Source organism: Ailuropoda melanoleuca, chromosome 17, assembly GCF_002007445.2.
Source record: "Ailuropoda melanoleuca isolate Jingjing chromosome 17, ASM200744v2, whole genome shotgun sequence".
Lineage (NCBI taxonomy): Eukaryota > Metazoa > Chordata > Mammalia > Carnivora > Ursidae > Ailuropoda > Ailuropoda melanoleuca.
The window spans coordinates 25,784,786-25,802,663 of NC_048234.1; the positions used below are offsets into that span (position 1 = coordinate 25,784,786).

General features: G+C 46.1%; 1 protein-coding gene and 1 long non-coding RNA gene across 18 annotated transcripts in view; one reads left to right on the plus strand and one right to left on the minus strand.

The window, feature by feature from the left end:
* TRPM3 (transient receptor potential cation channel subfamily M member 3) overlaps positions 1 to 17,878 on the minus strand; it is a 774,831-nt gene that overhangs the window by 58,678 nt on the left and 698,275 nt on the right. For all 16 annotated transcript variants that reach the window (XM_034646697.1, XM_034646707.1, XM_034646703.1 and 13 more), the window contains 5 exons: positions 17,257 to 17,546; positions 16,410 to 16,638; positions 14,118 to 14,285; positions 8,693 to 8,833; positions 2,344 to 2,472 (listed from right to left, as the gene is read on the minus strand). In XM_034646697.1, coding sequence (XP_034502588.1) covers positions 2,344 to 2,472; positions 8,693 to 8,833; positions 14,118 to 14,285; positions 16,410 to 16,638; positions 17,257 to 17,546 — 957 coding nt within the window. The remainder of the gene's footprint in view (positions 1 to 2,343; positions 2,473 to 8,692; positions 8,834 to 14,117; positions 14,286 to 16,409; positions 16,639 to 17,256; positions 17,547 to 17,878) is intronic.
* Positions 75 to 17,878, plus strand: part of LOC117796915 — an 18,171-nt gene continuing 367 nt past the window's right edge. Inside the window, exons 1-3 of one of the 2 annotated variants that reach the window (XR_004621619.1) lie at positions 75 to 298; positions 2,368 to 2,563; positions 8,499 to 8,882. This is a non-coding gene — a long non-coding RNA (uncharacterized LOC117796915). Of the gene's footprint in view, positions 299 to 2,367; positions 2,564 to 8,498; positions 10,135 to 17,878 lie in introns of those variants that run through there. The other variant, XR_004621618.1, reaches the window with a different exon arrangement.

The window sequence follows — 17,878 nt, forward strand, 5'->3', positions numbered from 1 at the left end:
CTTTCCTACAACTAACTGGTCAACACAGAGGTTGACTGCTTCATTTTTTAAACGGCACAAACATTTTTGTGAAATCTCAACATAAACAAAAGGGGCCAGGGCGGAGACCCCAACCCGAAAACTTCTCCCAACAGGCTCTGAGGGGGCGTGGCCGCAGGGGGCGGGCGCGGCCGCGCAGTGCCCTCGCGGGGTTGCGGGGAGGAGGGTCCGGGCGGGAGGACGTCCGCCCACGCGCGCTGTAAACAGTGCCGGGCTCTAGAGGGATCCCCGCGGCTTGTTTTGGTGACTGCGCGCAGAAGTATGTGGTGCTGGGAATGGGAGGGCCGCCTGTGAAACCACAAAGCCCTACTTGTATATCGGGAGGCCGGGAAGCCTACAGACTTTTCCACGTTTCCAGGATCTTGCGTGCCCGCGCGCTGCGGGAGACGCGGAGGCGGGACCTGTGGGGTCCTCAGCCTCGGGGCGGTTGAGCATCTCTGACGGGTCCAGGGACACCGGGCGGGGCGGAGGGCGCCAGGCCAGAAGGAAAAGGTCGGACAGGAAGGTGGTCAGCGCCTCCCTGTGCAAGGCGTCCTCAGAAGCGGGGACTCTTGGGCTGACCCCCTGCTGACCCGAGCCTGCAGAGCCCTGTCCTGTCCGCTGTTACATGCCGCCTCAGGAGAAATGGATATCCAGGCCGGGAGGTTCCTGGCAGTCCTCCTGCTTGGCAGCCTCTTCCAGAACAGTCCGTGGAGTACAGACTGCTCCCTGTCTTCTTCCAGTCTGGTCCCTGGAGGGATTCCAGTCTCCCTGCCCAAGTCTTTCCCTTTTCTGCTTATCATGGGGAAGGACTATGCATCAGGGCGTTAAATCACGGGAGAGGAGCTGGCACTTGGTAGCAGCACAGCCCTTAGCAGTAGCAGGCCTCAGTTCTCAGAGAGCTACACAAAGACCACAGCAAATTTATTACAGTTCAGTTCACAAAAGGGAAATCCACAGCCCTGGTCAGGAAGTAGAAGGCACTGTGAATAGGAAGACCTATGGGTAGACTGTCAGTTAGAACAAGGCCAGGGAAGGCATCCATTAAAAAAAAAAAAAAATCCAGTCTCATAAAATGGGACTAGTGTATACCTCCAAACTCTCAGGATGGGGACATGCCAATTAGAATTTAAGTATCCCCAAAGCAGTTTAAAAACCCAAAAGAAGGGCTCTAAGTATATTTGAGAGATTTTCGGGGGTGGGAGGGAATCCGATATGATGGCATCTAATAGATACTGCATCCTTTTTTTCTGGAAAAGAACATTCGAGAGCTATAACCTAAGATACCGAGGGTCTTTTAACCGGTCCTGGTAATGAAGGCAAGGGTGAATTTATGAATTTGTAGGAATCCTTTTTTCTGTGGAGCCCGATATATTTTCCCACTCACTGTAGTATAATGAGTAGGATTGTTCCAGAGCTCCTGAGGGTGCAGTGGACTTGACGGAGAGTAATTCTTCCAGAAATTGCCTGCTGACTGTGGTTCCAGGGGGAAATGCAGAAGAATCATCACACCGCAGGAGCCAGCCCTCCCTCCAGCCTAGGGAATGGGTTTGTGGAGCGGGTTGAGCAGGGTTGCAGAGCCCTCTGGTGGACCATTGCTTGAACACATCGTTTTAGCCGCTCACATTCTGATGGCCCCTGAGGCTGGCTTTGACTTCAAGTCAGCCCTATGGCGGAGGGGTTACGATGGCTCCTTTTACAAGATGGGGATTAGGGGGAGATAAGGGGGACTCACAGCCTCAACTCAAAGAACAAGAAATATCTTCATTTCACCTCAGTGATGCCTAGGGCTGGTGGAAAAGCTCGTGCCGAGCAGGTGCATAATAAATGTCGAGAAGGAATAAACCAGAGGATAAATTAAGGAAAGAAAGCACAGTTCCTCCTCCCAGAGCTGCTGGAACCCATCTGAAGAATCACAGGTATTGCATGACAGTGTCCAAAGAGATCCAGAGGAAAAGTTGCAATGGGAGTTAAAAGTGGAAAGATGGAACAATTTGAGAAGTCCTGTTTAGAGAGTTGACAAAAGAGAGGCGTAAACAATGTCGAAGACAACTGGAGGGTTTCTTGGGGCAAGAGCTCTGTGGGCAAAAGCTAGAGCAAACCCCAAGCATGCACGGAGTGGCACCCGATAAGCACACCACACACTGTGATGCCTCCCCAGGTTTGTCAGCAGACCTCAAGGCCAAGTCTGTTATTCCTATGGCAGCAGTAGAGAACACAGTTTCTGGCTTAATTTGGATCCCTAGCAGCCACCTCTCCCTTCCACCCACAAGTGTAATGAACCACCGTCTTTCTCCGAATGTTCTCTTTTATGAAAGCAGTTACCTCTCTCATCTTTTCTATTCCCAGGGTGAATATGTAGGAAATGACGATCCATTCCTGCGTGGAAGGCCAGCGCTCCATCTTCACTAACACGATATAGTTGAACAGCATCAGGTACCCGACGTACGCCAGCTGTAAGGAAACAGAGTCAAGTGCGCTCTGGCTTTGAAGACCCAGGAGCCCTGCCCTCGGGCAAGCCCACTGCCCCAAAGGACGGAACAAGGTCAGCAAGCAGGGCTCTGAATTCACGACAAAATTAACCGCAAAGCTTTCAACTATTCAAAGAATTTAAAAAAAAAAAAGGGACTGTAATATTGGAAACAATGTGATATGCTATCTTCCTTTTGACCCTTACGTGTGTCTCTGTCTTTTGCTTATACCTCTGTGTCATGATGCATCGTTTTATTTTGCAATTACCCAGTTTCTCGTGTTTTTCTGGCTAAAAAGGGAATCTCTTCTCTCAGGGCTGTTCTTGCTCATGCCTGAGCCTCAGGTCCTTGAACTAGGGCGCACAGTGGACTGGTGCCGAATGGATGCCAGGTAGATTAAATGTCCGTAGAAAGGAAAGGAAGACACATACTGTACTTGTAAACTGGTCAAACCAATATAAAAATAGACTGGACTATATCTCAAGGTCCCAGTTGAATTCTTTTCTGAGTTCATGTCTTCTTTTTCTCCTACCTTAATGTGCTTGGTTTGGTGAGACCCTGGGAGGGTTTTATCTATTTTCCACTGCACCCCCTCCCCACCCTATCCAAGTTGGGATATTCCTCCCCGGTTTCTGCCTCTTTGAAAGAAAACAAAAGAAGATAAAGTGATTTATAGAAAGGAGCGGGTGTGTGTGGCCGGCCGTGGCTGGGAGTGGGGTGTCATCCTCACGAGGCTTTAGCTCCAGAGGTTGAATCCTGGCAGGACTGGCTAAAGTGCTAGGTGTCCGAGAAAAGCTCAGGGCTCAGGCTTGGTGACTGTCACTGGAGGATTCAGTTATGTCTGCATGAGTGGGTAGAGTGGAGGAAGGCTGCTGAGGTTCTTATGGAGGGGGCCGAGGAACCTCTGGAGAAAAAGTCCCCCTCGGGGAAGTGGCATATAAGCTCAGCCTTTTCTAGGCAATGCTTCAAGCTGACTAAGGCACCTGCTGGCTTTGGGGGGCCTTCGGGGCTGTGAGTAGGAACCGAGAGTGAGTTTATTCCTATCTGCACTCTTCAGAGCCCACATAGCAAAGAATAGGACACAGTGTGGGCGAAAGGGTTGAGGCCGTGGAGGTACAGTGTGACTTTGGAGCCCTGGAGGCAGCTTAGCAGGTGGAGAAAGGCCCAGCAAGGCTGGGAGACTGAACGGGAAGTAATGAAATGCTGCATTCTCTGCTAATGGGGCCATTCACTCTCTCTCTTTCTTTCTTTCCTTTTTCAATAAAATGAATACGTAGATTCTTAATAGGAGTCAAAGGTATTTTTAAAGACCTTATTATGTTGATGCATTTACAGACACAACCCTATAATTTCTGTTCTCTGGGAAGGTGAACAGATGTCAGAGTTCCATGAGATTAGGTGCAGAAGCTGTGGAGAGGCCCGAGGGCCGGAAGTCTCATTCTCCACTTGACGGACATGCTCTTGTACGCCCACCCCTTCAGGGACTGTCATTCTATTCCACACCGTAGGTCCCACTCCTCCCCTTCAGGATCGTTAGCACCCTGTGCAAACCTCACCTGAGAAGTCTACTCTACTGGAAATCACGCAGGATGCTGTTTAAAATGTTAACTTGGTTCATGTGACTCCTGTTTACCATCATACACTGGCATCCACTCTCTGGTCCCTGTTAGTATTTCTCAAGACGCAGTGGACTTCAATGGCTAAACTCTAAAACATATTCTCAGCCTCCTTCCAGCCTGAAATCCTCCTTTCTGGTTGCTTCTTTTTGTTAGTTGGATCCTATTCCATTGCTTCTAGGAGAAATGAATCTCCTTAACTGCCCTGGTGTTTCTCATTTTACCCAATTCGTTGCAACACATTCCAAAGCATTATCTTCTCTCGTCACATGTAGGCCCAGTGACACCCACACCATTCTCCCAGAACCTTTGCATTTTAGCATTTAACTCCTCCAACCTGCTTCTGTCCTCCAAATACAAGTCTCGCGTACTCGTTTGGTGGAAGGAATGCAAAAGCCCAAATCGGTGAAACTTGGATTTAAATCCTAGCTCCAGTCCTTCCAAGCTGTATCATTTTGGGTAAATCACTTCACCTGCCTGGACCTCCATCCTGAGATGATGGCTACTGAACTTACAGAGCTTTGGGAAGGACTGGGCTGGGGGGAGGGAGAATATGTATCTCTTTCCTGACAGTACAGGCCCAATGAACGGTGGCTACTGTTTGCCTCTTTTGTCAAGAAATTTCTATTCCTCTTGTCTCCTCTTATCTCCTTGCTTCCTTTTGATCTTGTTTACTAGTCATAGCTCTCCTTTTCTAAATTGCCCTCCTTATTGTTTATTCTTCTTCCATGATTAGCCTGTTCTTTAAATCCCAGTTACTCTATAATGCTTTTCTTTCCATAATCAAGCTACAATATAGCATTTTGGGACAACTCTCAAAATATGGATTTCCAAAAATACAGCTTTAAACGTGTTTAAATGGCACGACGGAGGACTGGCTGCTGTCTGGGAAGCAACTTATCTTAGAACTCACGAACATTTATGGGTCTTGCCGCAGATTACCTTAACGTGACATGCTGTCATACTGTGTATGTGTAGGCACGTACACATATATATTCTGTAAGCTTTAACAAGCTCTGTGTAGAATGTCAAAGCTTTGAACAGAAACATAACCTTATGACTCTTATTGTAGTCAGTGGGAATCCTATAAGGGTTTGTATTTTATTGGCTTCTATGTTCTTTGTATACATTTTCCATTGACCAAGGTGCACAACTCCTAAACCATGCAATGCAAGCATCAAAGCCTGCGGTAGGTCGGGTGGACTTCTGGCGGGCCTTTTCCTACTGCTGCTGGAGAGTGGAGGGGACACGTGGCATTGAAATGGAGGAAGGAGTCTGTCACTGCTGGAGGAGCCCAGAGCATGTCCCTTGCACTCTTACTTGGTTCCTCTTTTATGCCTTGAATTGGCATTCTCTCCAGCTGGGCACTTGAAATGGCTTTCATTGCAAACCAGGTCTGGGAGCCAGTTGGATCCCTGCCTCCTTTCTTCTTGGAACAGAAGAGGACCCAACCTGCTCTTCCAGAAGCTTGCTAAGATAATACAAATGAGGTGCATCCTATCTTTCAGAAACTTGGGAGCATAGAAGGAGATATTTTTTTGAAATCAGAGTAGGAAATACTCTTATAGAAAAGAACACAACTGAAAGCCAAGGGGACCATTGATCTAAAGCTGAATTCTACCATTAAGCATCTCTGGGGATTTAAAAATTGGGCACTCCTCATCTCCATGTACTTCCTTGAGGCTTGGGCAAATACATAAACATGGATTTCTGAAAGTTGTCGTGTAAACACAACCAAACAAGACTGGTGCATCCGGTCTATAGTCAGCTGTGCAGGAAGGAGCTGGACACAGAGGCTCCCCTTCTCAGAGGCAGCTTCGCGACCTGCCAACTAATGATACAAGGAAAGCAGTGTGTCCCAAGCTTCCTGGACCACAGGGGACCTTGTTAAACCCAGAGCCTCCTCATCTCCTCCCTCAAAACTGGATTTAATGGGTCTGTGATGGGGCCAGGATTTGCATTTCTAACAAAATTCTTCATCATCATAGAAGGTTGGGAAAATACTAGGCTAAAAACTCAGCCTTCCATCTGAGGCAGTGATTCTCAACACTGGCAACCCATTACAACTACCTGGGAGCTTTGAAATATCCTGATGCTTGGGCTGTGCCCCAGACTATTGATGTCAGAATCACTGAGAATAGAACCCAGGCGCCTTTAAGAACAATAGATAAGGGCAGAGATTAAATAGAACCCAGGTGTTGTTTTTTTTCTTTTTAAAGTACTCTAGGTGGTTCCAATGTGTAGCTGAGGCTGAAAACCACTGTCCAGGGCATTGGTGACTTAAAAGCATCCTTGGCTAACAAATTGCCACAGCTGAATAAATGGGGACCAAGGGAATCAAGGAAATAAAGTTAATACTGAACAAAGATCAAGGGGAAAAAAGAGATGTTTTGGAAGGATAAGAGACATGAGTCCTGTATTTGTAAAGATGATAGAGAATTCTTGATTCTACTGGTTCCTTTACGCTCCAGATCAGGAGTCAGCAAACTTCTTCCATAAAGAACCAAGTTAATTTTTGAGGCTTTGCGGGCCTGACAGTCTATATAGCAAGTAATTGACTCAACAGTTGAGGCACAAAAGCAGACATATTATAGGTAAACAATGAATTTGGTTGTGTTCCAATCAAACTTTATGGACACTGAAGTGTGAATTTCACATAATTTTCACATGTCATAAAGCGTTCTTCCTTTGATTTTATTTCAATTCTTTAAAAATGAAAAAACCATTTTTAGCTCACGCCCACAATAATGGGCCTGGATGTGGGACTGGATTCGGCCTGTGGGAATGTAGTTTGCCAAGCCCTGTTCTAGGCAGGGACAACTGAGGCAGCCTGGTATAAGAGGAAGGACAGGAATGTGTGTAAAATGCAGTAAAAGTATTATCCTGATAAAACGGTTTAGGGAAAGTATATGTAAAGCACTTAGAACAGTGCCTCATGGTAGGTGTTCAAAGAATGATATTATCATCATTGAGTGGATAGATGAATAAAAGACACTTACCGCTGTGCAATGTGACTAGCCTTGGAAAAAACAGTTACATTTATATTGTGCTTACACGTTCGGAGCACTGTTCTAAGTGCTTTACATATTTTAACACATTTAATCTTCCCTAAATCCTACAAAGCAGCTTCTATTATTATCCCCATCTTAAGGAATCTGGGCACAAAGAGCTCAAGTAGCTTGTTTGAGGTCACACAATAATACTGAGAGGCACAGACAGGATTTCAGCTCAGCCTGTCTTACCCCAAAGTCCATGCTGGTCACCACTAACTTGTTTACTGCAAGGTAAAAATAATATACATATAAAATATATAAATCAAAATTATTTTTGCATGTCTTGATTTTTTTAGAGGAGGATTTTTTCATATTCATAAATTTGAATTTTTGCTTCACTAAAAAAAATCTGATAATTATATATTGATTATACCCTCTTCTAAGACCACAGTTGAAAGCAGTAGTTTTCAACCGGTGGCAACGTCAGTCCATAAGGGGACAAGTGACCATGTCCGGAGACAACAGTGGTTGCCACACTCGGGGGCTGGAGAATGCTACTGGCATCTAGTGGACAGAGGCCAAGGCTGCTGCTGAATGTGTGACAATGCACAGGACGGTCCTCATCCGCCAAGAATCATTCTGCCCAACGTGTCAATAGCGCTGAGGTTCAGAAAGCCTGACTGAAAGCCAGGGTGAAGTGTTAGCACCCGGGACCACACCAGACACCACCTCAGCTGGTCATCTGAGTCATCTTGGCCTCAGACTCGGATTTTCCTTTGCTGACTCAGGTGACTGGTGTGTGCGTAGCTGGTTGAGAGAAAGGCCAAAAATACAGACGCCCGTCCTTCGTCTGGCACAGTGCCACCGTGGCTCGGAGAACCAGAGCTGACCCGGGCCTGAGCTCACCTTTGGCTTAAAATACCATGAAACGCACAAGTAGAAAACCAACAGTTGAGCCATTTCTGCCATATCCAGGGGCTATTTCAGGGACGATCTTTCATCTCATGGGCAGAAAACTCTTGTGCGGTGGGCACCGAACCATCTTCGCTGTGCCTGTAGGTTACTGTGAGTGGTTTTGGCTGCTTTGGTTGGCATATTGTTTAATTGTGTCTGAGCAAGAAAGGTTGTTTGATGACACTCCCATGTTGGCAGCAGTCACACACTTATGCTCCCCCCCCCTTTAGTGGTGTTACTTTTAACACTCTGCTCAGCCCTTACCCTTCACGTGTCCTCCCAAACCCAAGGTTGGCATCAAAAATGGGCAACTCTGATCCAGCACTCATCCATCCAGAACACAGAAGTGTTTTATAAAATGACATCTATTTTCCTGCTAGACTCATACTCATCTCACCTCTATTTCTGTTAGTTCTCACTTTTACCATTTCCTTTATTTTCTGCAGGGAGGAGAAACGCAGACGCTGTGGAAGCTGCGTCGCCAACTCCACACATCTTACAGAACCACTGGGAAAAGCTTTCATTCCTGCCTGCGCGCTCCTTCCATTGTGACTCACAGAGGAAGCCGCACAGGTGCACACGAACTTGACCTTGGCTCTCTGTGGTCACGCAAGAGGAGAAGAGAAAGGAAGATGCTTACCGTGTAGAACCAGAACTTGACGATGGGTGCATTGTAGAATTCATAGATTTTTCTGCCCAGGGGGATTAGCCGGTGTCTGCTCTGAACTTCCTCTTCATCCTTCTTTCTGGAAGACTCCCCATTGTTTCGTCCCAACATTGCCTACAGTGGAAGAGAATCAATACCATCATGGCAGGGCTCTGGAGAGCAGGTAGTTCAATGCCTCATTTTACAGATCAGGAATGCGCTCTCATCGAGCTGGAGAGTGTTGTCCAAGGTCCCCAGAGATTCAGAGGTTGTGCCTTCCCTAAGTGTGCATTTGCATTACAAAGAGAATCAAAGGTTTTTGCCTGGGATGGAAGGCCTTAGGGAGAGTTCTTAATTACTCTCTTTTCTTCTACCCTGGAAGCTCTGGAAGATGTGCGTGATGGAAGAGCCCCAGAATTCTGAGAGGGAGAATGAGTATAGCCTGGAAAGGCCAGGAATCTGTCTTTTCTTTTCACCCCCTATCCTCATATATGTAGTGAGATAGGCAGATCTGGATTCAAATTCTGTCTTCACTCATGCTAATGACTATTAAGTAAGACATACACTGGACCAGTAATACCTAACTTACCCAAAGGTTATGAGTAATCCAGAGGCTAAGTTATCTGAAATGCCTGGAACTTAGTTAGGTTAGAAACATCTCCTCAACCCTTAGGCATAAACCTTGGTTCCCTGAGTTCAAACCCCATAAATCCTGCATCCCTGCTGGTATTAGTTTTATGGCAACTCCTAGGCACACCGCCTTCCTCTGGGTCGGACAGTGAGCCAGGTGGGACTAGGAGAAGCAGGGCCTGACCTGGACAGGCCTCATCTCTAAGCTGTTGGAAGTTTCTTTACAAATAGAATTGTTTCCTTCTCACTCATGGCAACAGCAGCAGCAAAAACAGTGATTAAATATCACAAACAAGGCAGAATTTGTGAAAAGGCAGATGCACACCTGTCTGGGCAGCAGGTGACAGGATGTGTCCCAGAGATGGCTGAAGATCCTATTGGGGAAGAGTTCCAGACTTCGGCCACTCAGAAGGACTGAATCGTCTCTTGGATACTGAGAATCCATGGTACCTTGGGAAAGTCTTTTAACCTCTCTGAATCTTAGTTTCTTTATCTTTAAATGGGAGGTAATAATAGCCTCTTTTATAGGATTGGTCTAGAAATCAATAAGCATCTGGCACTTAATAAGTGCTCAGTATTTCTAGCCAGTGTTTACAATGAACTGAGACTTTCTTGGGTACTCTTGACTGAAATGATCTAGTTGGGAATCTTTCATCAGAAAAAAGAAAAGTGTAATCAGGGTCTAAAACAGCATAATTTTTGGCTGTCTTTTCCTTCCTTCCTTCCTTCCTTCCTTCCTTCCTTCCTTCCTTCCTTCCTTCCTTCCCTCCTTCCCTCCTTCCCTCCTTCCCTCCTTCCTTCCTTCCCTCCTTCCTTCCTTTCTCTCTCTCTCTCTCTCTCTCTGTAGGTTCCATGCTAGCGTGGAGCCCAACATGGGGCCCAAACTCACAACCCTGAGATCCAGACCTGAGCTGAGATCAAGAATTGGATGCTAGTTAAGCAATTAGTTAAATTGAGCCACCCAGGTACCCTGGCTTTAATTCTTTCGCTATTATTCTAAAGCAAGGTTAGTTCTACAATGTTTGGGAGATTTTATTTCATTTATTTTTATTTTTTATTATTTATTTTATTTAAATTCAATTAGTTAACATATAGTGTATTATTAGTTTCAGAGGTAGAGTTCAGTGATTCATCAGTTGCTTATAACACCCAGTGCTCATTCCATCAAGTGCCCTCCTTAACACCTATCACTCAGTTACCCTATCCCCCACCTACCTCCCCTCCAGCAACCTTCAGTTTGTTCCCTATATTAAGAGTCTCTTATGTTTTACCTCCCTGTTTTTGTCTTGTTTTATTTTTCCTTCCCTTCCCTTATGATCCTCTGTTTTGTTTCTTAAATTCCACATGAGTGAAATCATATGATAATTATCTTCTCTGATTGACTTATTTCGCTTAGCGTAATACCCTCTAGTTCCATCTAGATCATTGCAAATAGTAAGACTTTTTTTTTTTTTTGAGAGAAATGAGATTTTTATTAAAGGTAAGAACAGGGCAAATCCTTCGAATTGCTCAGAGACTGACAAGGATTTGGCACAAGAAAAAGGACTGGGATATGAGTTTAGAGTTGAGAGATTTACCTATAGAAATAATCTGTTTATCTTGAATTTGAGAACTGATAATTCTGGTTTCAAACCACCGTACTCAAGACATACATATACAAGTTTCAGCTACTTTTGTCATTGCCTCAACTATCCACCTACTCAAATATATAGCAGTCACAAACGATGAACCTATAATCAATGGGATTTCTGGAAAAGGTAAAAAGGTAACTTCCATTCCTTTCTTGGACTCTCTGGCTAGGAGGTTACCTTGACTTAATGAATAGGTAAGATCCCATTTGATGGCTCATCCAAGCCTTTATTTTGATCAGTGAGCTGGGTCAACCTTCGTGATGGATATAGCACATTAGACTTCTATAAATATTGACCACTGACCTCAAGAAACTCCAAAGGTCCATGATATTTATCCTTCTATAATTTATAATTTATGTAACGTAATTAGGCTGCCTCTATTCTACTTCTTCATCTGCTCAATAATACAGTACCATTTGGAGACATAATAGGATGTTAGTAAAGGCAGCTTTGGGGAGTTTTAGGCATCTTGGAAAGTGACATCTTGGGGTAAGCTCTAGGGACCGTGGCTTCCCCAACAGAGTTAAAACAATGCCCCGGGTCTGTGGACAGCCTGGGACTTTAGTAGGCAGAGGGCAAAAAGACTTAATCTGGCAATGCAGGTAACACAAAAACAAAAACACCACAGCCTGTTTCGCCTTTATTATTCTGGTACATTCCCAAGTTAATGCTTTTTAAAAAAGCTTTTCTTTCATGGGTTTAAGGACAGAATTTTCCTATTTCATTAATTCCAGCCTAAGCAGCTTAACTCACTGATTTTCTTGATTTCTCTTCCCAGTAGCCAAACATTTCCTTTGACTACATTCCCTTAGCAGAATGTAATAGGGTCAAATACAGGCAAAACTGCACAATATGGATTGGACAATTTTTTGCTGGCTGGACACAGATGTCAAGTCTGGGAAAGATCTACAAAAGGCTACCCAGATGAAACTGAGACTCCTATTTTGTGTGTAATTTTGGAAGGGCCAAGGGAAAACATCCCAGTCCAAGAAAGGATATGTTGGCTTAACACGGAAGATCAGATATAGTTCCTATGAAAAGAGTGGAGGTATGAACAGGCTGCGTTTTCCAATCCTCCCTGGGGTGAATGAAGACCAGTGATCTAGCAGTGACACATTTGTCACTGGGGTCAAGGGAAACTCCCCCTGAAAGATATCTGCTGTCCATCCCTGACTTTACCAGCCCACAAGTCCCTTCTTCCTTTCCTCCTAGCTCTTTCTGCCTGTGGGGGAGAAGGCCAGGCAGCACTGCTCGTGGGCTGGCTTTTACTTGGGTTCTCAGTAAACAACAGCGGGGCCTACTTTCTGGGAAGCAGACTTTGGACCAGGTCCTCAAAGTTCTACCCAGAGCAGGAGAAGGGAGCTGCTCCTGTTGTTTTCCTGCTTCAGACCCAACCAGAAAGAATGAGGATTCACCACCTGGCTGCCTTCATAGGATCCTTCCTTGAGACTTCAAGCCATGTCATACTTGATGTAGGAGGCCCATGCATTATTTTTGGATTCTTTCTGCTATATGGTAGACTGAACCAACTGAATACCTACATTTGAGACCGAGAAGAAATTCTCTGCATCCCTGAACCTATAGGCCTCCAAGCATGGACAATGGGATCTCTATGCCTGGGTTCTAATCCTGGCCTTGCAACTAATTAGCTGGGTAACCTTGGGCAATTTAACTTAGCTGAGTCTCAGCTTCCTCATCTGTTAAATGGGATAATAATAGTATCTACCTCATGGGATTGCTGTGAGGATTCCATGAGTGTGTATGTCAAACATTTGTCACTGTTACCACAATATTCACATTTATCAAGGCTTACTGTACACCCAGACCTGGTCTAGAGAATTTACATGTACACTTTTTAAACTGAAAAACCACCTGTGAGCTAGACAATGTTCTTATTCCTATGTCAGAGGTTAAGCAACCGTGCCCCAGGTCCCAGAGTGAGTAGCTGTTGGGGCAGGATTCTGACTCCGGAATATATACTCTTTCCCCCTCTACTGAAGTGTTCAGTGAAGATTTGGTATTACTACTACTAAGGTTTCTGTTAATGATTAAAATTTCATTCCCTATCCTTGAAGGATTTAGAGGCCAACCTTATGGTAAAATCTTAGGGAAGACAGTCATCTGATCCTATCACAGAGGCAAGCAGACCCATCCACTTGTTTTTATAAGAATCCCGAAATGGAAAACAAACTTTTTTTTTTTTTAACTCTGTGAGTCAAAAACTATGAATGATTAACCAATCTAAAGAAGGGTCAGATGCCTAAGCCCTGCTGTACTTGGGGTTGGAATTGTTTCCTTTAGGAAGGAAAGATTGTTGACTGGAAGAAAAACAATTCACAGGGTGGTCCCACCAGGATAATAATGCGAATGGCCTTTTGTCACCTGAGCAAAGCCAATTTTTGTTTTCTCTCCTTAGGGTTTTTTTGGGTCATCACAGTCATTGTTCAGGGTGGTGGGGAGAGTGGGGGATATCAAGGAAGTCCTATGGAGTTGTTACTTGATGTCTCCAAAACTCTGAAGCCCTGTCTGTCCCTTTAACGGTGTGTGATATTTTTAGACTTTGGATACAATCCAGTAGCAGTCACGCTGCTCGGGTGGGGGTTGCGGGAAGCAGTCCCATGCCCAGCTGCCCGTTCCCCCTGCGGAACACAAAGCAACCACGTTCTATAATTATACCAGGGAGAGCTAATAAAAGCCTTCCATACAAACCTCAAAATTCAATTAGTCCTGCATTTGTGAGCCTGACCCTGAAGACAGAAAAAGGCGTAGCCTCTGATCACCAGCGCAGTTCCAGGCCCCGGAAGCTGGCTGGTCCCAGCTCGTAGATGCCTTTGCCTCCTTCCTAGGCTCAGGCCACTACCTCGCCTGCTTGTGTACAAAACACCGCCTGTTTGGAAGGCTGAGGGTACCTTGCTTTTGAATCTCCCTGGGCTGTCCTGTGTCACTGACCCTGGCTGAAGGATTTTGCATAGAAACAGTCCCTATAGTTAGGCTATTTGTGCACAGAGAAGACACTCTTATAATACCCGGGTCTCAATACTTCAGCAAAGCACCTGGTGAGAGGGTGAGCTTGGGAGTGACAGAGTCCCAAGCCGTATCAACGGGACAAGTGGGTTAGGGTTGCTGCCCGTGGACCATGACCGTGTAGTTTTCCTTACTGTCAATTCCATGTCCTCTTCATCTTTTTCCTTCGTGGGCTTCTCTGGCTCTTCGGGCTCCTTCTCTTGAAGGTGGATTTCCTGGGCCTGAGACATATAGGGCATGTCGTCTTTGTTCTTGAACTCCAAGCTGAGAATTGAAGGAGGAAGTAGAATTCCCAGAATTACCTAAAGTAATAATAATGATAATAATAATAATCACATTTAAAGGATTAAGATTAGGGTGGTTTTTTTTAGAATCAGAGGGCCTAGGGTGGTGTGTGCACATGTGTGTGCGTGCTGTGTGTGCTCTGAGCAAGGACATGCACGTGTTACTGCTCAGGGGGGCACTCTGGCCAGTCTGAGAACTGTCACGCACAGCAGTAGCTCAGCCCGATTTCAGAGAAACAGAGCATCTTGCCCAAAAAATACATCGTACCCAGTTAACACCCATTTGGCATGGGGGAAACGGAGGAAAATGATAGTCCTTGCCAGAGGCAAAAGTGGGAAAGAATTCAGATTCTCCTTTAGCCATTAGCACTTGGCTTTGTGAAATCAATTCATACGTATGTCCGCCGGCATTTATTTGCCAACATGTCAAGTGGAGTTGATGATGCATCATCTGATTATCTCTGTAAAAAATGCTGTCCCCAGTTGACCCTGAGAAGTCCATGTGGGAAAGCATGTTTTCATTGCGGAGTACTCCCCTGGCATTTGCTACCATAGCACAGAAACTACACACACACACCCGCGGCTGTGTTCACCATGAGAACCCCCCTACACAACGGCTCCGGGAGGCTCAGCACTGTGCTCCTCTCACGTATAAATTATATGCTTCTGCCTCCACATGATGATAATAAATACGTGGGCCCTTCTCCTGAGAGGACAGTCTCACTCTGCCTTTGCACGATCGTCCAGCCACGGGACTTGTGCTCCCTAGATCGTCTCCCGCATCTCCTCTCAAACACTAAACTGGTTCTGCTCTATAAGGCTTCTGAACACGAGCCTCCTTGGAGAAACCGCACCAAGGTGAGGGGCTCAGAGAGATGCTGAACAGTAAGTGAACACGATCCTCGAGCAATGAGGCAGGGACAGCCTGTGCTTGAATGCCCTCAGGGACTCCGGCGCAGCCAAGAGAGAAGGGAGGGGGGTGACCCTGAAGTCGGGGTGCCTGGCAGGCCTGGGAAGGCTCAGGTGGCATGCTGGCAGCCTTCAGGGGACATGACACCCTGTCCTTGGAGCTGAGAGCCAGGCTTGGCGGTTACTAGCGGTGTGGCTATGGAGCACCCACAACCCACTTCATGGAGCCCTTCTGTGACTCTGGGCCAAGAGCCCACGGGAGGCGTGGTGTGGGGGAGGGGTGCTGTTTCCATGAGGGTGGCCTCAGTGGAATGCTCTGGTCTGGTGGCCCTTTCAGCTTTGTGCTGACCTCAGAGTTACCTAGACCAGGTAGCTCTAGGTAAATGTGAGCCTGGCTTCAGTTGTCACAGCCAAAACTCTAGACAGAGAAAGCATCTGCAAACATTCTTTCAATCTTTCCCTCCCATTTTTTCTTTCTTTGTACTTCTTCCAGTTTAATGTCTTCCTTGTAAAACACTAAAGAAAACATAAAGAAGCAAAGCCACGCATCATCCTATGTCTTATACTTTCGAGCCCAGAGGTAACCACTACAAACAATTTACTGTGTATCCTTTCTGGTTACTTAACAAAATCATATACAGACGTAACCATGCAGGTACATGCTTAAAAAAAAACCAAATATGGACTCAGGCTTTGTATAACTGGTCTACAACTTGTTTTTCTTCACTTAAGAATAGATCGGGATGATCTAGCAACATCTTTACATATAAATCCATCTCCTTTTTATTTCAGTTTAAAACGTTTCTCAAGCACAGCTGCTAAGAGCCACTGTCTCTATGACAAGGTGCAAAGGAGGGCCAAGGCATTCAGGCTTGGGCGGCGGTGACAGTTTGACAGGTTGCCTGGTGAGGGGTTCCTGGAGCAGCACGGCTTGTGTCAGAGCAAATGGTACATCCTATAGTATCTCTGTGTGCCCATGACCTCTGGATCTTCTGTAATACTAACGTGTGGGCACGCCATCTCGAGAGGTTCTGATTTAGCAGAATTTGGGGTAGGCCCTAGTCTCTATATGAAAAAAAAACCCCATTATATAGAAGATTCTGATACCTAGTTGGGGCTTAAAACCACACGCCTGAGACAAGAGATGCCCAGTCCCACTGCAGACTTGGCTTGGCGAGCTCCAAACCAACCCTCCGGTCCTCCTAGCCAACGGGGCCTTCTGGGAGCGCTGACCTTGAGGCCTGAGTTCTTGCGCATCCGGAGCCGGCCCATCCACATATCTGTGAGTAACATCTGGCTACACGTGTGCGCGATGAAGTCACGGTGCTTGGCGGCCACGGCGAGCTGCAGGCAGGTGGCGTTGCTCCAGTTCTTCAGCTCATACGTCAGCAGCTTCATGGCCAGCTGCTCATCCTGCTTGTAGGACTGGTCTAGGAGCTCCACAGCCAGCTGGCCAAAGTCCCTGCAAGACAGAATGTGAGGAGGTGTCTTTTGGCCATCTTGGAGACTTAGATGATGAAAGCGGGGACCCACTGGCCAAGCCACGGGATGTGGTTACTGTGTGGTCTCGTTGTTTCTTATAGGGTCTAGTCTGCTCATTCGTTCATCTAGCCAACATCGATTAAGCATCTACGATGTGCTGGGGGAGTAAGTGAAACAGGATGTGGTCCTGGTACTCAAGACCCCCAATTCAAGGCTATGGATGGGGGAGGCAGACTAAAAAAACTACCGATTAGAGTGCCGTAGGTCTTCTTAAATGGGACAGACCTCAGTTCATATCTGAGCCTTATTGACCCCAAGTGTGTGATCTCAGAGAAGCTAATGAAATTCTCCCAGTCTCATTGTCTTCAGCTTTAAAATACGCACAATAAGAGGACCTACCTCTTGAGGCAGTTGAGAGGATGAAAGAAAATCTATGTATCTCTGTGTACTTCTCTATCTAGCACCGTGTGCCTCTAATGTTATTTAGTCATGTCCACCCTCTGTGTTGAGGGAATACTGCCTCAACTTAAAGGTTTGGGTAGCTCGGACCCTCCAGTATTTGAGGCCCCCAACCACCTCATCTGCTGGACCGGCCAACCTGGAGTTGTGGTTCAGTTCCTGGGAGATGTCATCGACCATGTCATTCTCAGAAGCTTCGTGAGCCATGGCTTTGCAGAGCTTACAGGCCACCAGGGCCTTGGCCATGGCCTCCTCGCCATGCTGCCAGAAGAATAGGGCCATCTTCTGCCTCTTCATCAGGACAGCCCACACCATCAGCTCATGGAAAGGGAAAGGGAAGTGGTTGATCTCAGGGTCGTCCAAGTCAATGTCCACCTCTTCTTCTCGCTTCTTGGTGGTCTTTCTTCCTCGCCTCAAGGGGACATCATCCTGTAATTGTAGGGAAAAAAAGCATAGAGGTGGAGTTAGAAATGAGTCAGTTAAATTTATTAAATATTTATTGTATATCTACTACGGATCCTGTTCTGGGATAGACACAGAAATGAACTAGCCTATCCCAGCTCCTATCCCAAAAGCATTCATACGTAACTTTAAAACAAGTTATAATGAGTGCATAAGCACAGCCCTATGGGAATATGCCAGTGTTATACTTAATTTTTAAAAAGTATTTTAATGGGCCATTCCCTTCCTTTCTTTCTCTCTTTTCTTCTCATTCCTTTCCCTTCCCTTCCCCTCCCTCCCCTCCCCTCCCTTTCCCTCCC